This window comes from Martes martes (assembly GCF_963455335.1).
Source record: "Martes martes genome assembly, chromosome: 10".
Taxonomy (NCBI): Eukaryota; Metazoa; Chordata; class Mammalia; order Carnivora; family Mustelidae; genus Martes; species Martes martes.
In genome coordinates, this window is record NC_137898.1 from 17,820,129 (window position 1) to 17,845,830 (window position 25,702).

The window sequence follows — 25,702 nt, forward strand, 5'->3', positions numbered from 1 at the left end:
ATGGGAAGGATGAGCAATGTAACAGAATTCATTCTGCTGGGCCTGACCCAGAATCCAGAAGTGAGGAAATTATTACTTGCTATGTTTTTAATCACCTACTTGATCACACTGGCAGGTAACCTCCTCATCTCCATCACCATCTTCATCAGCCCAGCTCTGGGATCTCCCATGTACTTTTTTCTGTTCTATTTATCCATTATAGATGGTTTCTACTCTTCATCCATAGCACCCAAAATGATCTTTGACTTGATCTCTGACAAGAACACCATATCTTTCAATGGCTGCATGACTCAGCTCTTTGCTGAACATTTCTTTGGGGGAGTTGAGATCATCTTATTAATTGCCATGGCCTATGACCGCTATGTAGCTATCTGTAAGCCCTTGCATTACACGGCCACCATGAGCCGACCTGTCTGTGCTTTCTTGGTGGGAATGGCTGTGCTTTTAGGCTTTATTCATGGAGGGATCCAGGTTCTGTTCATGGTCCAGTTACCATTCTGTGGCCCCAATATTATTGATCATTTTATGTGTGATTTAATACCTCTCCTGGAACTAGCCTGTACAGATACTCACACTTTGGGGCCCCTGATTGCTGCCAACAGTGCGTCACTATGTCTGCTCATTTTTTCTATGCTCATTGCTTCTTACATTGTCATCCTATGCTCTCTGAGAACTAAAAGCTCAGAAGGGCGTCGCAAAGCCCTGTCTACCTGTACTTCTCATATCACTGTTGTCATCTTATTCTTTGTACCTTGTTCATTCCTGTATCTGAGACCCATGACCTCCTTCCCTGCTGACAAAGCTGTGGCTGTGCTTTACACCATAGTAACTCCCATGTTGAACCCTTTAATCTACACCCTCAGAAATGCAGAAGTGAAAAATGTCATGAAGAAACTCTGGGGGCAAATAATGAAAATTGGTGATAATAAAACTTGGGATTAGAGTATTAACATAAAAATATCTAGGGAAAATTTTAGAGAGATTTATTCCCCTTCTTAGTTGATTAAACGTGGGACAGTCAAATATCCTGTCTGGATCACTTTTCTTCAGAAGTGTATATATTGTGGGCAGGAGAAACATACCCATTAAGGCGAAGTAGACATGATTCCTAGAGCCCACAATAATTCTAGAAGACCCTGAAATGGTTAATTTCTTTTAAAATAAGAGGAAAAAATGAATGTAATGCAAATCCAACTTGCAGTCTAGTCATCTTTATACCAATGCTGTCATAAAATGTAATTTTAATATTTGTAATGGAAAAGAAGGACTCATGAGGACTAAATAGCAAAGGGCCACAGAAGTCATAATGTTGCCCCAATTGTGGGTATGAAACATGGAAGCAGCAGTATTCTTGAACAGCCTTTACACCCCACACTACAGCCAGAATGAAATTTTATTTCAAAAGAGTAAAACTATAGATGCAAAAACATACAGAACACCAGGGAGTCTTCAAAAGTACTTTCATCCAAATATACTTTTTCTGATCTTCCTAAATTTTAGAGATCTACTGATGTTCCTGCACCACAGTAATAAAAACTCTTTACTTCCCACAAGCCCAAGAAAAGCACAGTTACACACAAAGATAGTTTTTAAAAATTACATCACCTCCATTTCTTGTAGTATGCAAATGTCTACAGAAATATTAGAGGCAGAATTGACTAATGCAAAAGAAATAGAAGTGATCAAGTCTGTAGAGTTAAGGCAGAAAATATCTGTATGCTAAAGATGTGTTTTAGACATGGACAAGGGCAGAGTCTGAACAGCTGGAAATGACCAGTGATGTAGGAACAAGTCTGTGTCACAAACTGAACAACAATGACCACAAATCTGGATTACAGAAAAGAATTCATAACAAGTACATAATGAAATTCTATGAGAGATTCAGAAACAGTCAGTTGCTTTGAAGTCAGAGATTAAGAGTTTTGGATCAAATAGGCTTAATTTCTCATCTTCTCTCTGGCATCAATTAACCATTTAATGTAAGCATTTTGCTTCATCTCTCTACTGATTTTTTTTAATCTATACAATGGAAATAGCATTGCATAATCTCTTCATCTTTTTAAAGATTTTATTTTTTTATTTGACAGATAGAGATCACAAGTAGACAGGCAGGCAGAGAGTGGGGGTTGGGGGGGAGAGCAGGCTCCCCGCTGAGCACAGAGCCCAATGTGGGGCTCAATCCCAGGACCCTGGGACCATGACCTGAGCTGAAGGCAGAGGCTTTAACCCACTGAGCCACCCAGGTGCCCCAGCACTGCATACTCTCTTAAGTTGTGGGAATTAAATGATTTAGATTGAAAAAAAATGAATCAGCTAAAAATTAGTGAAATCGCTCAGACATGGTTACAGCCTTCAGAGATGTCACCAGCACAGAAAGTAAGCCAGGAACAATGGTTGCTGAAAAGAAGTGCCCAAGAACATCACTACCAACCACCATTCACTAACCATGATCACAGGAGGACCAAACATCTGTGCCAGCCTCACTTCACTTTAAAATAAGTCATAAAAGGCATCTGGATATGAATAGGGACAGCAGAGCAGAGAGGTACTATCTCGGCAAGGAATCTAATGCGATCTATGAGCAGATCTCTGGACACTAAAAGCTAGCCCCCGACCAACTCCCCAGTCTGGGACACAAATGCCCTTAAATATCTCTGCAGTAACAAATGAGAGCTGGCTGGAGCAACTGCAATGTGTCTGAGCAGAACTTATTTCAAAAGCTCTCATATTGGATCCCCTTCTGCTGCTCTCAAGGAGGAAAATGGAGAGCCACTTCAGTGCCAGAGACCAACAGACCTATCTTTGTACAGAGCTTGGGATTCCTGAGGAAGAGCTCAGAAACTTGTCTTCAGAGGGTGATTTCACAATCAGGGATTGAATATCATGTGATGCTGACATATCTCATGTTCTCAGACTTTAGATCAGGTTAGGTCTCACTCTTTATGAAATCCTTTTAAAAATAAATGTTTTGCCAAATAAACAAACAAATAGACTCTTAAGGGAACAAAGTGGTGGTTGCCAGTGGTAGTTGCAAGAGGTGGTTGTGGAGGGAAGGGTGAAAGAGATAAATGAGATTAAAAGGTCAAACTTTAATGAAATAAGTCAAGGGGTTAAAAAGTACAGTATAAGGCATTTAATCAATAACATTATAATATTATGGTGACAAAGGGGTGACTACACTTATCTTGGTAAGTACTGAATAATGTACAGAACTGTCAAATCACTACATTGTACACCTGAAACTATCGTGACATTGTATGTTAAATACACTCCAATATAACCTCTAAAAAATAGATGTTTTGCTATAATTTCCTGAGTGACCATCTTCTAAATATATGCAAGCAACACTATGTCTATAATATCAAACTTATCTTTTAAAGATCTAGCCGTAGTTCCCAAAAAAGATGGGATGAAAAAGGATAAGGTAAAAATAAGGATGACGATGCTCATGATGCTCATGATGACAGCGAATGTTTCTGGAGCACCTACTCTGAACAATGGACTGACCTACCCAATCATTTATATGTTTCAGAGGTGGCAATTTCTGTCCTTATTTCTTTCAATAACTTAAGCTTCAAATTGTGGAACTTACCTCTTTTTAAAATGTCCTTTACAGGACACCTGGGTGGCTCAGTGGGTTAAGGCCTCTGCCTTCATCTCAGGTCATGATCCCAGGGTCCTGGGATCAAGCCCCACATCGGGTTGTCTGCTCAGCAGGGAGCCTGCTTCCTTCTCTCTCTCTCTCTGCCTGCCTCTCTGTCTACTTGTGATCTCTATCTGTCAAATAAATAAATAAAATCATAAAAAATAAAATAAAATGTCTTTTACATACCACTAGAGGAGAAAAGTCAGAAAAACCAGGCCTTGAAAGCAAGCCCAAGTTGACCTCCCTCCACATCTGCTTTCCTTAAACACATTCATTCCACTTCCACATTTCGTATATTCAAAGAAGCAAATGAAAGATCTTCCATATCTGGAAGTAGGCAAGAAGATTCTTGCCTACTTCTCATCTTATCAGTCAGATTAGCAACATATTTTATCCATTCGTGGTCACACAGAAGGTCTATTCTTCCACATTCTTTTTCCTGTACGATTCATTGGAAATGTTTCTCAGATCATTGGGAAAATGACCACATGGTATATATGGCCACAAAAACCCAAGCCAAACTATACCTGTAGTGGTCTAGCCATAAATGGTGGCATCAATGCGTAACCTCACTTCTTTTCTCCAAATTATCCAGCTGGGAGTTGGTTTTTTTTAATATTTTATTTATTCATTAGACACAGAGAGACACAGAGAGAGAGAGCGCACAAGCAGGAGGAGCAGCAAGTAGAGGCAAAGGGAGAAGCAGGCTTCCTGCCAAGCAGGGAACTGGACATGGGGTTCAAACCCAGGACTGGTATCATGACCAAGCCAAGGGCAGATACACTGAGCCACCCAGGCACCCCCAGTTGGGAGATTTTAGGTAGAGCCTGATAATCAGCAAGAGGACAAGTTCCCTACTATGAAGAAAAGTCACCAGGATTTTTCTAGAGTCAGTCTTTCATCAGTGACATATGACACAGGTGGTAAGAGTACTATCTCTTGTTCCAAAGTGCTCTCTTGAAAATAGCATGATTTTCTTCTGCTGTAGAATCATGATCCACTTATAAGGACTTCTACCTGTTTCTCTTTATTACGACTTTTGTCCCACAATCCCTCCCTATCAGATTTCCCAGCTCAACCTTGTGCTATTTTTTCACAGGGCTGATTATAAGAGGAGCTGTGTTAACACATCTTTGGACACACACCCAGGCAGATATCCTGAAATCTGATAAGAAAAGAATCAAAGGACTGACCTTGACACTTGGTAATGGGGCTACATTTGCAGTCCAGAGGACCTTAGGATCCACCCTAAAATATCTTAGGAATACATATTTTCAAATTTAACTCCAAGGATCTTGTGTCTTGGGCATCACTATCACCTTCCCTCAGTACACATAAGTTTAAACTAATAATGATGATTTATGTCAGGCAACATAAAGGAAACATGTTGCAAAATGGTGAAGATATAAAATTGTGGAATTGCATCATTGCTCATCTCATGTTATCCTACTAAACATAAAAATACTTCTAGTGAACAGAGCAACTGCAAAGATTGTGTAAGTTTGCATATTTGAAAGGACTCACAAGAAATCCAAAAGCATAATCACATAATGCTTTTTTTTTTTTTAAGAGCATTGATACTGTGAACTAAGAAACCAAGTACAGGCAAGCATTGAAGGTGGATGATATGTCTGAACCTCTCAGGAGTCTTTGTTGACACAGACAATCAACCTTCATCTCCAGTTGAACCACCAAGAACAGCATGAGATTAAGTCTGGGCTTCAGGAAAGTTCAGGGACCAAGTTTGCAATGAAGTATTCATGTCCCTCTAGTCAAGTCAGTTATGCCAAGTAGAAGACATCAGGCATTTAAATCATTTTATGAAAATGATTCTTGGGGTCATCAGGAGAGTTTGGGACTTTAAAAAACATATCAAAAATTCCACTGGTCTTATCCTAGCCAAGGGTCAAAGCCCTGTATAACCAGAAGTAAGAATTTCCTGTTTAGTAGAAAAATAACACTTTCCTTTTTTTTTTTATTTTCAGTTAGTCAGCATGTAGTACATCATAAGTCTCTGTTGGAGTGTCCAATGCTTCACTAGTTGTGTAAAACTCTTTCTTACACAGTCCATCCTCTGACCCTGGCTCAAGACTAAATCACTCATAATCAATCCTTCTCATGTATATTTTGTGCCACTTATAGAACAGGAAAAAAATAGACCAAGTACAAAGTGCTAATCTCATCTATCATCAAATAAGAGATGGGTTTTGTTTAAAGAAGGATTTCAGCTAACCAAATATTCCACCACAAACTTAATCACAAACAAGCACAAGCTGGATAATTTTATCTTCTCCCACTACTGAAATTAAAATTTTATAAAAAGTATCAATATATTGATTTAGTTTAACAAGTAATTGTTAATCAATTCTAGTTCATCCCCTAAGCAACCATACTTCATTGTATGGACATCATGGGAGATGTTACTTCAATTTCCTAATACATTTGACCATCAATATCAGTATTATAGAATTTGTTGAAATCAAATTAATACCACCAGTTAAACCAGTAAAAAATCACATAACAGTTACATTATTATGGGTTGAGTGGATCCCTTTCTAGCAATTACTTCTTGCTATTGAGTTTTCACTTGACCCTTTATTTCATATAACCCTGGGTTTCACACAACTTCCAGTCATCCATGTTCCCTGTTGCAGACTTCATTGCCAGTACAGTGACTATTGCCCAAACCTAAGAAAAGCCATACTATAGCATTATAGTTATAATCCAGCTCTTCTGTTACCACAAGAAATACCACTCTTAACACACTGAGTGGATTTATCATTTCCTCTTCAATTAATAGGTCTCTATGCAGCTACTTTCCAGACTGAGTGATGGCTCTTCACACGGAAGCTACCATTTATACACCAAACTCCTTATTAGGCATTTCCAAAATTTGTTCATAGGGAAGGACCCATTCAACTGTGAGGGTAGATAAGACCTTAGGAGGATCTAATGTGGGGCTCAAAGGCAAGGCAGACATTTGTTCATGTGTGCAATGGGTTCCCTCTTTCACAAATTCTGTGCTTATATTTATATCTAATATAAAAATATTCTGCTCATTTTCCTCCTTACCAGAATCATTATCTGATATAATCTAGGACTTATGGTTATTTCAAACTCAAAATAATGTTATATCCTTCAGTAAAAATAAAAAGACTTTCAAATAAAGTCCAATAACAAGCTAGCAATCATCTTGTAAACTGGATGCTCTCTTTGGCTTTTGAGATAACCTCCCAGTTCAATACCCCACTAAAGCACCTCTAGGTGGCAAATCCAGCACCCATTACAGAAGTCATTACTCAGTAAACAGACATTTTTCTCATGATTCTCTTTTAGGAACAGAGAAGCATCACCCAGAAGAAAACCCGTAGTTTTTCTTTTGTCCCATTGACCAACATTTTGTCAGATTCCTATCCTTAAATTGGTCCCTGAAAAGAGGAGAGCATTATCATAATTGCTTTAGACTACTCTAAAGTGGAGTCACACTTTCCCCCAAACACCTGGACACCAAAAACCTGAAGAAATACAGCTTCCTTAGAAACAAGGAAGCTGGGAAGTGATCACTCTGTGGGCAACAGTGCCTGCCACACCTATTGTGCCTCCACTGACTGCTCTACCTACATCTGCAATCAATCTCTCTCTCTCTGCCCTTCCCCACACTTCCCCCTTAGCTCGATCCCACTGGAATTTCAACATGATCAAGTTTCTTCCATACCAAAAAATATTCACCCTCAAGCTGATGTCCCACTTAGTGACTAATTTCATTCTTGTAAAAACTCTATGAGATAGTGCTGTCCCTATTTTGCAGAAAATGAAACTGAGACATGGGAAAGGTGAGTAACTTAGACAAGATCACACAGCTTAGCCAAGATTCAATAAATACTAGCCAACAGTATCACAGTAGTAGAAAATGCAAAAATTTCTCTCAATTTTTTCAGGAAAATTCTTTCAGAAAATGCAATAACACAATCATTGCATGATTTCACATGCAGTCTTTCAGTATTCTTTCCAAAACACCAGTTTTTTTTTATTTTACTTTTTTCAGTGTTCCAAGATCATTGTTTATGCACCACACCCAGTGCGTCATGCAATACATGCCCTCTTTTTTAATACCCACGACCAGGCTTACCTAATACTCCCACCTCCCTCCCTCCAAAACCTTCAGTTCTCAGAGTCCACAGTCTCTCGTGCTTCTTCTCCCCCTCTGATTCCCCCAATTCACTTTTCCTTTCCTTTTCCTAATGACCTCCATGTTATTCATTATGTTCCACAAGTAAGTGAAACTGTATGATAATTGACTCTCTCTGCTTGACTTATTTCACTCAGCATAATCTCTTCCAGTCCCATCATGTCGATACAAAAGTTGGGTATTCATCCTTTCTGATGACTCCATTGTATATATGGACCATATCTTCCTTATCCATTCTTCTACTGAAGGACATCTTGGCTCTTTCCACAGTTTGGCAATCGTAGCTATTGCTGCTCTGAACATTGGGGTACAGATGCCACTTCTTTTCACTACATCTGCATCTTTGGGTAAATATCCAATAGTGCAATTGCAGTGTCATACTGTAACTCTATTTTTAATTTCTTAAGAATGTCCACACTGTTTTCCAAAGTGGCTGCAACAACTTGCATTCCCAAAACCAGTGTAAGAGGGTTCCTGTTTCTCCACATCCTCTCAAACACATGTTGTTTTCTGTCTTGTTAATTTTGGCCATACTAACTGGTGTAAAGTGATATCTCAATGTGGTTTTGATTTATCCCTGGGATGCAAGGGTGGTTCAACATTCACAAATCAATCAATGTGATAGAACAAATCAATAAGATAGAGAGAAGAACCACATGGTCCTCTCAATTGATGCAGAAAAAGCATTTGACAAAATACTGCATCCGTTCCTGATTAAAACTCTTCAAAATAGAGGGAAGATTCCTCAACTTCACATCTATCTATGAAAAACCCAGAGTGAATATCATCCTCAATGGGGAAAAGCTGATAGCCTTCCCTTTGAGATCAGGAACAGCACAAGGATGCCCACTCTCAGCAATGTTGTTCAACATAGTACTAGAAGTCCTAGTAACAGCAATCAGACAACAAAATAAATAAAAGGTATTCAAATTGGCAAGGAAGAAGTCAAACTCTATCTTTGCAGATGATGTGGTACTTTATATGGAAAACCCAAAAGACTCCACCCCCAAATGACTAGAATTCATGGAGCAATTCAATAATGTGGCAGGATACAAAATGAATGCACAGAAATCAGTTGCTTTCTTGTACACTAACAATGAAAATACAGAAAGGGAAATTAGAGAATCGATTCCACTTACTATAACACCAAGAACCAGTAACACCAGTTTATTTAGGGTTCTTTTTCAAGCTCTCATAAGTGAACTGGCATACACAGAATCTTGTAAATAGAAGAACTATCAGACCCAGTCTCACGGTTTGATGTATTATTTCTCTGGGAAACCACACAACACCGCATTCACATAGAGATATCCCAGGTCCTCAGTCTGAACATCTGCTTGGTCTTCCTTCTCCTCTGCAGGCATCAGGAAATTTCCAGAAACAAATTCCGAAGATTATGCCTAGGCAGATCTCCCAGACTGGACCCAAAGATAGGAAAGGAAGATAAAACATGTCCTCCTTTCTCTGTGGCTTTCCTCATGGTCACTGCTGCATGTAGGTTCTGTCTGAGGGATGTGTCCTGCCTAACTCTGCTGGGAGAACTAGAGACTCTACAAATTCCCCAGGGTCGTAATCAGCATCCCCTCACCCAGCACATCATTCCTAGTGCATGAGACACATCACAGAATCAGTCTGTTACCACAGCTTAATTGTTAGAGCTCAGGCTTAGAATTAGATCCATTTGTACTTAAATCCAAAGATTTAAATCCAAAGCTACCAAAGATTAGCTCTCTGATCTTGACCAAATGATGCTTGCAGTGAACATCGACTTCTTTACACACAAAATAGAATTAGCAATACCTTCCTCATGGGATTAGATGAGAATTATATGAAATACCATACTTAGCAGGGTGACATAAATTTATTATTTGTCACTTCTCATTGTGTCTACATTTCCTTTATTCCTACAACCTTCTCAGGGACTCCCAACTTCACTTTCAGCTTTTTAGTGATGACAAGATCAAATATTCATAGAAATATTTTTAGAATAATAATGACTTAAGAATCAGTATTTGATAGTTTAAAATGTTCTTCTCTCCTTTCTGTATGTATACAGACCCTAGCAACCAAAAGAGTGAATTTATTGTCTATTTATCTCTATGTATGTATGTAGGTATATATATTACATATATGTATTTATGTATCTGTGTGTGTGTGTGTGTGTGTGTGTGTGTGTGTGTGTGTGTGTGTAGACAGAGAGAGAGTGAGAGGGAGAGAATTCCTGACAGAAACCCAAAATGTTCACACCATGAGCTTTGAGGTTCTGTACAGAAAACGGAAGGCAGAAGTGAGCTAGAGTCCTATGCCAAGCACCATTCCAGCACGTCACACAATTACCTCACAGAACCCCTACACCAGTACCATGATCAGTACCATTATCACTCCCTTTTCATAGATGTGGGAACTCAGGTATGAGGAAGCTGAGGAACTTGCCCAAAGTCACACAGGTAGCAAAGAGAAGAGCCAGCAAAACTCACTCTCTTCAGCATGATTCAGATTTCTATTATCAAGAGCACTTTCTCCAGCCTACATGGAGGGCATCAGCATTATTGGGCACCCACTTTAGAATAGCAGTTTTTCACTGGCTTAGATGTTTTCCTGTGTTATCTTGCTCAATCCCCCCTAGAGCTCTGTGAGACAGGTTATTATAAAGGCTATTTGATAAACTCTGTCTGGCTCTGGCACCCATACCCCCCTGACTAGAACATTCTGTGCCTTACACCTCAGACCCTGAGATCACCTCTTAACACGGTCAATAGAGGGGCTGCTAGCCCAGTCCAGCTGGCTCTCCCCAACCCCCTTGGTCACAGATGCCATGGCCACAAGAGAGAAATGATAAATTGGACTGCCTGATGTTTGGTTGAAGCTGCTAATTCTAATCCTCAGGAGGTGAGAGGTCAGAGCCTCCTTCACTCCTTGGACTTAGAACAAACACCCATTTAAATTCTTCCCTGAAACCACAATGAAAAGATTGGTAAAGACAGACCCAGGAAGAACACATAAAAATAACCAGCCCCACATCACAGAAGCTGTTTGGTTCTAAGTTTCCAACACAACTGGATCCAGATTCCCAAGGACCAAAGGAGGTATCGCTGAGTTGAGCACAGGCTTACTAAGAAAGAGACTTCTAAGAGCTAACTGCAGCTAACTTGCCTGCTACTCCAGGGATCTTTCATTCCTTGCTGAGTGTATGCTGCTTGCGGTCTCTAATGTTTCTGCTTCACACACTCTGCTATTTGCGGGGCTTTAAATCAGTGGAGATCTCAGATCAAGTGGCTTTTATAATATACCTCATCTGGTCACCAAAAATTACTGCCACATGTGTACTAAGGTGCTTTGGACCGAGATGTCCCCCAGTGGTTAAGTTCCCTCCACGCCCTCAATTTCTTAGGAACCCTAACACTGGAAGCTAAGTAAAACAATGTATTATCTGAGCTGGGATGCTCATGCATCACACTCAAAGGAAGGTGTGAGCCTAGGAAGCAAAACTAAGCCCAACCTATGAACTCAGAACTATTTAGGAAGTCTCTCTCAGCAATCATTTTCCAGTCACTAAGTGAGCAAAAGAAAGACAAAAATGGATGAACTTGCAAAGCAGCCACGAGCAATGGGTCAGTGATGGCTACCTCCATGCTAAGTGTGCTCTCAAATAAGATCCCTATTCTGGAATGAATCTGTTATTCTTTCTTAAAGGCATTCAGACAGGTAGGTGCAATATATAATTTTTTTTACTAGCATTTTGTTCTCAGAGTGATACTAGGGCCTCCAATTTCAGGTAAGTTAGATCTAAATATGTGTATTGACTGACACAGAATTTTATGAAGAATGACCATATGTAGTCTATTAAGAAAAGCAGTCCCTCAGGATATTATGAACCCGGACCAGAATAAGAAAATAATATTTATTTTACTAACTTATTCCACTGATTATAAAGGTAATCTATTCTCTTTGTAGAAAACATAGATTAAAAATTTTTTTAAGAAAATAAAAGGTGGCCTTAATTCATACTTCAAGGAAGCACTATTTTAAAAAAAATTATACTGTACTGTATGATAAATGATTTTCTCTGTTAGACTTATTTCAGTCAGCATAATCTCCTCCAGTCCCATCCATGTTGTTCATATTTTTTATCTAGAATAGATCCCAAACCTAAGGAGTTCTGGACATGACTATTTATAAAGCCCTTATTACATGCAGACAAACTTATTTCCAGAAGATTTTATATTAACACACGGCCACCAGCAGTGGGTAACGTAACTGTCATAAATCTGTGCCACCTTGCCACTTAAAATCATTCACTGCGTTTAAATGGTACTTCTCTGATGACTTGTGATATAGAGGACTATTTTAGATCTCTATTGCTTTATCCTTAGAGTTATCTTTTCATTATTTTTGCCTTTATTTTCACAGTGGTATGAGTAGGATCTTTTTTGTAAAAACCATTTCCATAAGAATAGTTACTCGTTATACTCGTTGCAAGTATTTTTCCACAGTGTTCCAGATCTTCATGTAACTAAATCCATTAGTTTTGTCCTGTTTCTCATACCACCACATTTTGAGTAACATGCTCTTCCTCCTCCAGAGATTAGATACATATTTATTTCATTCTTTTTCTGTTCTTGAACAAATCTATATTTTATTTGAAGGCTTTAATACACTCTGTTCTTTTTTTTCTCTCCTCTCTCTCTTTTTTTTTTTTTTTTTGTGATGGCATGAAGACTTACTCTATTTTGAAAAACACCTATCCTGTTGAAAAATATTTTAAGAACTACATGCAATATTCTTTTAAATATTCTTTAAAAATAAACTCCTTGAGGCACCTGGGTGACCCAGTGGATAAGCGTCTGCCTTCTGCCCACATCATGATCCTGGAGTTGTGGGACCGAGACCTGCATCCAGCTCCCTGCTAAGCCCAGAACCTGCTTCCTCCTCTGTCCCTCACACTGACTGTGCTCCCTCTCTCTCTCTCTCTCTCTCTTTGTCTCACACTCTCTCTCATAACTAAAATCTTTTAAAAATATTTTTTAAAAAAAGAAAATAATCTCATTTGTAATCTGACCATATTGTATTTTTTTTGGTGAAACATTTTTTATTGTTTTATTTTTTTATTATGTTATTCACCATACGATACATCATTAATTTTTGATGTAGTATTCCATGATTCATTGTTTGCATATAACACCCAGTGCTCCATGCAATATGTGCCCTCCTTTTACCCATCAATGAAATAACCCATCCCCCCACTCCCCTCCCCTGAAGAAACCCTCAGTTTGTTTCCCAGGGTCCATAGTCTCTCAGACTTTGTCTCCCCCTTTGATTTCCCCCCTTCATATTTCCTTTCTTCTCCTAATGTCCTCCATGCTATTCCTTATTTTCCACAAATAAGTGAAACCATATGATAATTGTCTTTCTCTGCTTGACTTATTTCACTTATTTCTCACTTATTTCTGCTTGATTTTTTCACTTACTTCTCCAGATCCATCCATGTTGATACAAATGTTGGATATTCATCCTTTCTTTTTTTTTTAATTTTTTATTTCTTTTCAGCGTAACAGTATTCATTGTTTTTGCACCACACCCAGTACTCCATGCAATCCATGCCCTCCCTAATATCCACCACCTGGTTCCCCCAACCTCCCACCTGCCCCTTCAAAACCCTCAGGTTGTTTTTCAGAGTCCATAGTCTCTCATGGTTCACCTCCCCTTCCAATTTCCTTCAACTCCCTTCTCCTCCCCATCTCCTCTTGTCCTCCATGTTATTTTTTATGCTCCACAAATAAGTGAAACCATATGATAATTGACTCTCTCTGCTTGACTTATTTCGCTCAGCATAATCTCTTCCAGTCCCGTCCATGTTGTTGCAAAAGTTGGGTATTCATCCTTTCTGATGGAAGCATAATACTCTTTAGTGTATATGGACCACATCTTCCTTATCCATTCATCCGTTGAAGGGCATTTTGGTTCTTTCCACAGTTTGGCGACCATGGCCATTGCTGCTATAAACACTGGGGTACAGATGGTCCTTCTTTTCACTACATCTGTATCTTTGGGGTAAATACCCAGTAGTGCAATTGCAGGGTTGTAGGGTAGCTCTATTTTCAGCTTTTTGAGGAACCTCCATACTGTTTTCCAGAGCAGTTGACCAGCTTGCATTCCCACCAACAGTATAGAAAGATTCCCCTTTCTCCACATCTTCACCAACATCTGTCATTTCCTGACTTGTTAGTTTTAGCCATTCTGACTGGTGTGAGGTGGTATCTCATTGTGGTTTTGATTTGTATTTCCTTGATGCTGAGTGCTGTGGAGCAGTTTTTCATGTGTCTGTTGGCCATCTGCAGGTCTTCTGCACAGAAATGTCTGTTCATGTCGTCTGCCCATTTCTTGATTGGATTATTTGTTCTTTGGGTGTTGAGTTTGATAAGTTCTTTATAAATTTTGAATACTAGTCCTTTACCTAATATGTCGTTTGCAAATATCTTCTCCCATTCTGTTAGTTGTCTTTTGGTTTTGTTAACTGTTTCCTTTGCTGTGCAAAAGCTTTTGATCTTGATGAAATCCCAAGAGTTCATTTTTGCCCTTGCTTCTGTTGCCTTTGGCGATGTTCCTAGAAAGAAGTTGCTGCAGTTGAGGTCAAAGAGGTTGCTGCATATGTTCTCCTCAAGGATTTTGATGGATTCCTCTCTCACATTGAGGTCCTTCATCCATTTTGAGTCTGTTTTCATGTGTGGTGTAAGGAAATGGCCCAGGTTCATTTTTCTGCATGTGGTTGTCCAGATTTCCCAACACCATTTGTTGAAGAGACTGTCTTTTTTCCGTTGGACATTCTTTCCTGCTTTGTCAAAGATTAGTTGACCATAGAGTTGACCGGAGAGTTGAGGGTCTATTTCTGGGCTCTTTATTCTGTTCCACTGATCTATGTGTCTGTTTTTGTGCCACTACCACACTCTCTTGATGATGACAGCTTTGTAATAGAGCTGAAGTCTGGAATTGTGATGCCACCGACTTTGGCTCTCTTTTTCAATATTCCTCTGGCTATTTGAGGTCTTTTCTGGTTCCATATAAATTGTTGGATAACTTGCTCCATTTCTTTAGAAAAATGGATGGGATTTTGATAGGGATTGCATTAAATGTGTAGATTGCTTTAGGTAGCATAGACATTTATTTGTTCTTATTTGTTCTTCCAATCCATGAGCATGGAACATTTTTCCATTTCTTTGTGTCTTCCTCAATTTCTTTAATGAGTACTTTATAGTTTTCTGAGTATATATTCTTTGCCTCTTTGGTTAGGTTTACTCCTAGGTATCTTATGGTTTTGGGTGCAATTGAAAATGGGATTGACTCCTTAATTTCTCTTTCCTCTGTCTTGCTGTTGGAGTAAAGAAATGCATCTGATTTCTGTGCGATTCTATATCCTCACACTTTACTGAATTCCTGTACAAGTTCTACCAGACTTGGAGTGGAGTATTATGGGTTTTCCAAATATAGTATCTTATCTGCAAAGAGTGATAGTTTGACTTCTTCTTTGCCAATTTGGATGCCTTTAATTTCTTTTGGTTGTCTGATTGTTGAGGCTAGGTCTTCTAGTCCTATGTTCAAATCTAGTATTTTCTATTGACATATACTGATCTCTGCATTCAGCCTTTTTTCTAAATACAACTGGTTGGTTTCTAACTTCTTGCATACTTCATTTCTCTTCACGTATGGTCTTTTTTAATATTATAACAATCATCTATTTCAAGGGTAAGAGTTATTATATTCAGGGATTTTTCATTTTTAATTCTTCTTTCACGAATTTGGAATGTGTTGAAAGCTGTATTTTACCATTGGGATAAAACTTTGCTCTCTGAAATAATGATATTCTTCAATTCCACTATAATATTTGTTATATTACTTTTTTTATATGTGAGAAATTTTAGACATAGTAAGACTAAGGTCTGTACATATAATTACCTGGCTGCCAAGAAGTGAGTACAGAATGAAGAAACAGTCTATCTGGTTGTAAAGAACATACTCTGTCTGACAAATAGGGATGCTTTTGCTTCCTCACCATTCAAGAATGTGATTTCTAAATACATCCAGAGAGTTTCTCCTAGTCTTCCTTAAACCGAGTTTTTATATACAAAATACCCTTGGAAACTACACAAAACAAATTGTCAAAAGGGTGAATTCTAAAGTTTCAAATACATCTGGAGAATTTTGCAAAGCATCATGTTCTTTCATCACCTCCAGCATATACTTCCTTTTTCCTGTTGATAATATTCTTCCAATTCTGTTTTAATGGCTTGTAAAATCTCACAAATCTAAGTGCCTGGTATATCTTACTGGAGCCTCAAATATTCACTCATTTTTTTCTGAAGTGGGACAACATCATTCTTAATTTCAGATTGAATTCTGCAGATGTTTTATGGTCATCTGGAAACAAGCTGAAAACACCAAGAATAACAAGTGCAGCTTAGCCTCAGAAGCACAGGTGACTAAAGAAACACCAGGCAGCAGATTCTCATGAATTCAAGTCTCTGCTCCTCCTCCCATTCTGGTTTTCCTAGGGGAGAAAATACTATGGCAGTTCTTTGGAGAATAGTGACCCATGTGCAATTCCAGGAAGGGGACTACATTTTTAAAACTGTGTTTGTGTATTTGGATAAGTGTATTGTGCATGTGTGCACACATATGTCTGTGTGTCAGTCAGAGGTTGAAGAGGCTATGTGTTCATTATACAACCAGTAATACGGGCCAACTCTATGTCTGAGTTTATCTTCTTGGGGTTTCCATCAGCCTCACAAAAATCAACCCTGACAGAAATTATTTGCTTGATCAAAATCATCTGCCATAATTGTCATCCCTGTGCTATTCACAGACAAATCAATTATCCAGATGCCAAAGCGGATTCCCAGAACAAATGAACAACGTGACTGAATTCATCCTGCTTGGCCTGACACAGGACCCAGATGTGCAGAAACTCTTGTGCGCTGTGTTTATAGTCGTCTACTTTCTCACTGTGGCAGGCAACCTGCTCATCGTCATGACAATCAACACCAGCAGAGCCCTGGGCTCCCCCATGTATTTCTTTCTGTCTTTCTTATCCTTTGTAGACAGCTGCTGCTCTTCTACCATGGCTCCCAAAATGATATTTGACTTACTCACAGAAAAGAAAACTATCTCCTTCAGTGGGTGCATGACTCAGCTCTTTGCAGAACACTTCTTTGGAGGAGTGGAGATCATCCTGCTCACAGTGATGGCCTATGACCGCTACCTGGCCATCTGCAAGCCCCTACACTACAGGATCGCCATGAGCAGGCAAATGTGTGGCCACCTGGTGGCCATGGCCTGGGCTGGAGGATTTTTTCATGCTCTGATTCAGATTCTTTTTATAGTCTGGTTGCCCTTCTGTGGCCCCAATGTCATTGACCATTTCATCTGTGACCTTTTCCCTCTACTAAAACTCTCTTGCACTGACACTCACATCTTTGGACTTTTTGTTGCTGCCAACAGTGGGCTGATGTGTCTTCTCATTTTTTCTATTCTTCTCACCTCCTATGTCCTCATCCTTTATTCCCTAAGAACTCACAGTACTGAAGGACAGCGTAAGGCTCTGTCCACCTGCGCCTCCCACGTTACTGTAGTTGTCCTATTCTTTGTACCCTGTATATTCGTGTACCTTCGTCCCATGGTCACCTATCCCATTGACAAAGCAGTGGCTGTGTTTTATACTATGATAACACCCATGTTAAACCCTTTAATCTACACCCTCAGAAACTCAGAGGTGAAAAATGCCATGAGGAAACTCTGGAGCCACAGAGTAATCTTGGGTAATAATTCATGTGCCTAGAAAAGGGGAAAAAAACAACTTTATTCATCTTTTAAGAACAAATAGAACTATAGAAAGGATAATGGTCTTGAAGTCAAAATATGTGAGTTTAACTATATTGTGCTAGCTGTGCTTTTTGTAATCTTTAATGGTCCTCTTTCATACCAATATTGGATTAAATGATGACTAAAGCCTCTTCCAATTAGAAAACTTTCTGCATTTGCAAATTATTGATGAAAGGGACATTGCAATTCAGCATTATTTGTCACAACCTATAGAAAATCTCTGAGTTTATGTATTCAGTAGAAAAACTCTCTGTAAAGCTCTGCGTAGAGATTATATAACCAATTGGACAATAAAATATTGCAAAAAAGGCATAATGTCTAAGTATTTAGGCAAAATCATATTTCAATCCCAACTATGTATTCAAAGTAGATTTATTATGATGAGAAATAAAGATCAATAAGAAATGAATGAGTTTTAAAAAATGAGAGAGGATTCATCCCAAAATTAATGCTGCCTTGTTGCACATTGCCACAGGGACCATTTATAGTGTAATCTCCTCTCTTCCTAGAATAAATTATGTTCTCTGCCTAAAGCCAAAAAGGGATATAAATTCTTCCAGATAGAGCCATAGAGGAATCTTGCACATGATTCACAGTCAAAAGATAACTGGTGGAACATTTTTCCATCAAAAGCATACTATATACACCACTTCAACTCTGAGGTACCTGTTATTATATGGATTTCTGCCTTAGCTAATAGGAAAAGTATCTAGCACAAAAGAGAGAGTTAATTATAACTGAGTAAGCCAGACTGAAAGACTACGCATTCAAATTTGAACGACAACCTTCAGACCAATTGCAAAGCAATGTGGTAGGAAGTAACCTGAGATACAGACACAGTACCATTCTAACAGAAAGAACTCATATAAAACTAGATTCAGGGGGCACCTGGGTGGCTCAGTGGGTTAAAGCCTCTGCCTTCAGCTCAGGTCATGATCCCAGAGTTCTGGAATCAAGCCCCGCATTGGGCTCTCTGCTCAGCGAGGAGCCTGCTTCCTCCTCTCTCTCTGCCTGCCTTTCTGCCTACTTGTGTCTGTCAAGTAAATAAATAAAATCTTTTAAAAAAATAAAAAACAAAAAATAAACCAAGATTCAGATTTGACCTAAGACAAAAGTTCGACATGCAAAACAAAGAGAGAAAATCGTGAAAGCATATCACCACAAAATCAACAAATACAAAGGAAAGCAGTAAGAAAGTAAAGGGGGGACAGAAAAACTATAAAACACACAGGAAACAAAAAGGTAAGCCTAAGTCCTTATTTGTGAATACTTACTGTATATTAATGGGTTAAACTCTCCAGTCAAAACACATGGAGAGACTAAAAGGATTTTTTAAATCCTACTGAATGCTGTCTACAAGAGATTCATTTAAGCTTTAAGAATACACACTGTCTCAAACTGCAGCAATGAATAAAAGATATTCCATGTGAACAGCAACTGAAAGAGGGCAGGACTATACTCACGTCAGACAAAATAGACTCTAAAAACAAAACTGTCACAAATAATAATATATATAATATATATATTATTTTTTATATAATGATAATATATAATGATAAAATGGTTGGTTACCCAGGAAGATATAATAATTGTAAATACTGATGGACCCAACATCAGAGTACCTAAATATACCAAGCAAATATTAACAGATATAAAGGCAGAAAGAAAGAAAACCACAGTAGTACTAAGAGACTTCAACATTCCACTTTCAATGATGGATACAATGTATAGACAGAAAATCAGTAAGAACCCAATGGACATGAACGTTATTAACAAAATGGACCTAACCAGCATATATAGAACAGTCCATCCAATAGCAGTAGAATATACAGTCTTCTCAAGTGCTCATGGCAGATGATGCAGGATAGATTATATGTTCGGTCACAAAACAAGGCTTGAAAAACTTAAGATTCAAATCATACAATGTATATTTTCTGAACACAAGGAAGTGAAACAAAATCAAGAGCAGAAGGAAAACTGGAAAATTCACAAATACACAGAAATTAAGTAACACATTATTAAGCAGCCAACAGGTCAATAAAGAAATCAAAAGGGGAATTAGAAACATGTCAAAACAAACAAAATTTTAAACTGTACAACAAAACCTATGCGATGTAGCAAAAGCCATACTAAGAGGAAATTTTATAGCAATGATCACCTACCTTTAAAAAGATCTCAAGTAAACTTATCTCAAGAAATGAGAAAGACAACTAAGTCCAAAGGAAACAGAGGAAGGAATAATTGAGATTATAGGAGAAAAAGGAAATAGAGATGAGGAAATCAATAGAAAAATATCGATGAAACTAAAAGCTGTTTTTTGAAGTACAACAAAACTGACAAACTTTAGTTAGACTGAGAAAAGATCACACATGAAAGAGGGGACATTAAAACTCATATCACAGAAATAAAAGGATTATAAGAAACTACTACCAATATACATTAATTAATTGGATTACCTGGAAGAAATAGATAAATTCCTAGGAACATACATTCTACCAAATCTGATGCATGAAGAAGTAGATAATCTGAGCAAAGAATGAGCAAGGAATTTAAATCCATAACAAGAAGCCTCCCAAGACAGGAAAGCCCAAGACCAGAGTCACTGGTGAAATCTAAAATACATCATTTAAAGAAGAATAAATGCCAATCCTTCTCAAACTCTTCTAAATATTTGAAAAGGAAAAAACAAACAAACAAAAAAAAAAGAATGAAATACTTAGAAATAAACTGAAATTTTTTAATATTATATTTTAACTTTTATTTTAATCTCCTCATGTCTTTCTTTTTTTATTTTTTATTTTTTTTAAATTTTTTAAATATTTTCAGCATAACAGTATTCATTGTTTTTTCACCACACCCAGTGCTCCATGCAATCCGTGCCCTCCCTAATACCCACCACCTGGTTCCCCCAACCTCCCACCCCCCGCCCCTTCAAAATCCTCAGGTTGTTTTTCAGAGTCCATAGTCTCTCATGGTTCACCTCCCCTTCCAATTTCCCTCAACTCCCTTCTCCTCTCCATCTCTCCTTGTCTTCCATATTATAAAATTAAGGATTTGTAAGTTGGAAAGTACAAAGCATTTATGAAAGAATGTAAAAACGAAAAAAGGCAAATAAATGGAAAGACACCCTGTGTTCATGGATTGCAAGATTCAACGTTGTCAAAATGTTCATACTATCCAAAGTGATCTAGAGTCACTGTAATACCTATCAAAATCCCAATGGAATCTTGCACAGAAATGAAAAACCAATCTTGGGGAACCTGGGTGGCTCAGTCGTTGAGCATCCAACTCTTGGTTTCAGCTCTGGTCATGATCTCAGGGTCATGAGATCAAGCCCCAAGTCAGGCTGCTATATCAGTGGGGAGTTTGCCTGAGATCTCTCCTTCTCACTCTGCTCATCCCCCCACTTGCTCACTCTCACTCTCTCTAAAATAAATAAATCAAGCTTTAAAAAGGAAAGAAAAAAAAGAATCTTAAAATTGATGTGGAATCACAATAGATCCCCATAGCCAAAGCAATCATAAGAAAGGAGGACAAAGCTAGAAGCATCACACTTCCAGATTTCAAATTATATTACAAAACTATAGTAATTAAAATAGTATGGTACTGGCATAAAGACAGATACAGAGACCAATGCAACAGAACAGAGAACCCACAAATGAGCTCACGCATATACATATGCTCACCCTTGATCTTTGACAAGGGTGCCAAGAATACACAATGGGAAAAGAATAACTTCTTCAGTAAGTGCTGGGAAAACTGGCTATCCACAAATGAATGGAATTGAACTGTTATCTTATACCTTCACCAAAACCAACTCAAACTGGGCTTAAAATGGAAGGCTGGAAACTAAAACTCTTAGGAGAAAACACAGCAGAAAATAGTCAATGGAATGAGCTATGATTTCTTGGATATGACACCAAAAGAACAGACAACAAAAGCAAAAATAAACAAAGGGGACTACATCAGGCTAAAAATCTTCTGTATAACAAAGGAACAATTAACAATTTCCCACAGAATGGGAAAAAATGTTCGCAAACAATATGTTTCATATGGGGTTAGTATCCAAAATAGACAAAGAACTCACACAACTCAATAGCAAAGAGAGCCCAATTTTTAAAAAGGCCACAGACTCAAATAGACATTAGCACAAATTATATATATATATATATATATATATATATATATATATGTAAATGGCCAAAAAGCAAATGAAAAGATGCTCAACATTACTAATCATCAGGGAAATACAATTCAAAACCACAATGATGTATCATTTCATATCTGGTAAAATGGCCAGTATCAAAAGACAAAACACAACAAGTATTAGTAAGGATGTGGAGAAAAAGAATCCTTGTTCACCGATGGTAAGAATGTAAATTCCTATAGTCACTATGCAAAACAGGATGGAGGTTCTCCAAAAAATTAAAATAAAATACCATATGATCCAACAATCCCTCACCTGGGTTTTACCAGGAACTACTGAAATCAGGATCTCAAGGAATTCTTTGCACTCCTATTGCTCATTTCAGCATTATTCACAGTAGCTAAGATGAGGAAACAAACTCAGTGTCCATCAACGGATACAAATCTTTGAAACAAGTAATGGAACATATACAGACATGGTATACTTTTCAGCCTTAAAAAGGAAGGAAACCCTGTCATTTGTGATCACAAGGATGAAACTTGAGGGCATTACTCTAAGCAAAATAAGCCAGTCATAGAAGAAACACTGCAATAGTTCACTTATATGAAATATTTAATATAGTCCCACTCAAAAGAACCAGAAAGCAAACAGTGTTTTCTGAAGCTGGGTAAGGAAGAAATGAGCAGTGATTGTTTAAAGGATATGGATTTTTTAAATGAAAAGATGAAAAATTCTGCAGATGGTTGGTGGTGATCTTTGCACACAATGTGAATGTACTTAATGACACTGGACTGTACTGTTGAAAACGGTTACAGGTGCCTGGGAGGCTCAGTGGGTTACGTGTCTGCCTTCAGCTCAGGTCATGATCCTGGGGTCTAGGGATCAAGCCTCTCACCTTGCTCCCGGCTCAGCAGGCAGTCTGCTTCTCCCTCTCCCTCTGCCCCTGGTCATACTCTCTCTCTCACTCTTTCTATCTAAAATAAATATATAAAATCTAAAATATTAAAAAATAAAAATGGTTAAAACAGTAAATTTTATATTATGTGTATTTCCCACAATTCAAAAAAAAAAGGGCAGGGGGGAGAGGGACAGACTGTGAGTGAGCAAAATTATTAACTGCTGAGGACAGTGCTGAAGGCTTTCCATTTGTGCTGTGGGATTTCAGGAGCATATCAGTTTCTTTAAAGATAAACATTGATTTTTTTTCAAGGTGATTTTGTACAAATTTCATCCAGCTCTTCAACATGTCAGAAACTGAGGGAGAATTTTATAGTGGAGGCTCCCTTCTGTACTGTTTCCATCCCCTAGCTCTGAATGTCTTCTATAGAAAATGTTTGCCTTGGTGTGATTTTCTCAATGCCTACCATGTGGAAGCATTGCTCTTTACTGTACATCTCCACAATTCTTTCCTGCAGGATAGAGAGAAAAGCTATATTCCCATGAACACATCATGAGGACTGTCATGGAGATACACACACCCGAAGAAGTTGATGGATCTATGGCTCATAAATTACCCAATCTTCCATAGCTGAGAATTCTGCCATCTGAGTCTCCATTGTTAGCCACTAATAAAAATGTCAGTCTCTCAGAGATACATGGCACATAACCTTGAAAGCTGGCATTTCCATTCTCAGGACAACTATATATTTAGAACAGACACATTTTCAGAGAGAAATCCATTCTCTGAACTCTGACCTCCCTAAAACTGCCCCCTATCCTGTGCCAGGCTCAACAATGTTCAAATGAACAACAAACCCTATCAGGAAGCTTTCCTACTTTTCTTACCAAAATTTCATCCGAAACTATAGCCACAGACACACATTTCACCAAAGCTCAACTGGCCTCTAATGATGTTTGTGGGTACCAAGAAGGAGCAAATGAAAGGCAGGGGTGGAGGTTTCTACCAAAGATTCCAACAGGACCAATTACTAATCCTCTGAGGACTTGGGAGGTCAGTGCATTACCAAAGTGCAGGCACTCAGCCAAAGTCTATTTAAATATTTGTCTAGAGTCTATGAAGAAAGAATTACAGTACATTTAACTAAATGACAGAGGCAGAGTATATATCAACAAGCTTAAGATTCATATGTGAGACACTGCACCCAAGCTTAAGGGGTTAAAAGGAGGAATGAAAAAGAATTCTCTCTACACTGCTCATTTCCTTTTTCCCATTATTTTTACTTTGGATTAAATATACTTCTGAGATCTGAAAAATAAGTGTATTTTAAAGATGTGTCTACATTTTCCTAGGAGGCCATGAAAGTGAGTAGAAATTAAATCCTAGAGTATTGAAGTTTCTTAACTAAAACACCTCATTTCTGGGTAAGTTCAGACTAATAATGGATCAAAAGTAAATTAAAATGACCAGGACAGGGAGAGTTGACTGAGAGAGAATTCCAGTGATGCTCTTGTTAGTTGACAGAGTACATTTGCAGCTGTGGTGCTACGCCCTCAGGAGAAGAAAACATGACTGGGTGCAATCCAAAAACAGTGGAACCCACAGCCAACTAGATCCAGGTCAGTAATAACTCAACCTTTTTCCACAAATTTTAAGCAGATTAACTTAATTTATCCAAATTATTTTCGTAAGTAGTTTTTGTAGCTAGATGCTGTAAACTGAAGGTAATCTTTTTCTCTAAAAATGAATTTGAACACAATGACATTAAAATAGCAGTAGAAATGTGATTTTTAATGCTGCTACACAAGATGTTGTTGAGAACTACTAAGGTCACTTATCTAACACCATGGTTAACATGGTATGTGGAAGTGGATTGCCTCAGTACGTTTCTACGTGTTTATTTGAAATTCTTTCCCCTTTTCACTACTTCCATGTTGCCATGCCAAAGTCAGAATTTGTGGATTAAACCTATGAAGGATGATGAATCACTTAGTTCCCACCTATAGCAGCAGCCATGGATAGAGAAGAAACAAACAAAGAGACATAGCTTTCTGGAAAACAAATGATAGTTTCCTCACCTTTATTGAAGATGAAAGATCATGATGCTGACTTCTGTGTCCGTAAACATTAGAGGAAAAATATGTTGTGATATTCCTTAGCACGGATAGAGAAAGGAGAAAAAGAGGGAGAGAAGGATTAAAATGTCCTATGATAATTTGTAACAATGACTCACTATGGAAAATCCATGCGTAGATCATTCAAACAAAGAATAAATTCTTGTATATATTCAATTGTTCCACTAATTAGCAATGAAGTCTTCAAGTTCATCTTAAATGATTAAACTATGTCAAAGGAAAAACTTGTATTATCTTAGATAACATTTCTCTCTCAACAATAGGAGATTCGAGGAAACTTCATGACTCATTTAATTCCATTTGTAAAATGTGACTAGGGTTATAGATCTATTCCGGAGCAGTATTCTTTTTATTTAAAGACTGACTGATTGATTAGCGAGAGCATGCACAACAGACAGAGGAGCAGAGGCATAAGAAGAGGGAGAAGCAGAGGTAGAAGCAGACTCCCCCTGAGCAGAGAGCCTGAACCTGGACTCAATCCCAGGACCCTGGGATCACGGCCTCATCCAAAGGCAAACATTTCACTGACTGAGCCACCCAAGCACCCTTTTCCGGTGCTTGCAACATACTGTCACTATTCAGTTTATATGAATAAGAGAAATTTAGTGTCTTTCTGTTCTTTTTTACAAATATCTCCAAAGTGGTTGAAAGTGGAAGGTGTGACTTCCTCTTTAGTCACATCTTTTGGGTCATGATGGAAGATTTCAGTGTCAAATGGATGATGATGGAGGTGATGGAAGAGGTGGTGGAAGATTTCAGTGATGAATTCAAAATGCTACTCAGAAATTCTGTGATCTTTCCAGATGGACCATAG

General features: G+C 38.2%; 1 protein-coding gene across 1 annotated transcript; it reads left to right on the forward strand.

The window, feature by feature from the left end:
* Positions 1-25,702, forward strand: LOC308350787 (olfactory receptor 4C5-like; the record flags this gene model as incomplete). The annotated part of the gene is made up of 3 exons (XM_080816277.1): positions 1-205; positions 16,928-17,644; positions 25,530-25,702. The coding sequence occupies 3 exons, from the start codon at positions 1-3 to the stop codon at positions 25,700-25,702; spliced, it is 1,095 nt and encodes a 364-aa protein (XP_080672403.1).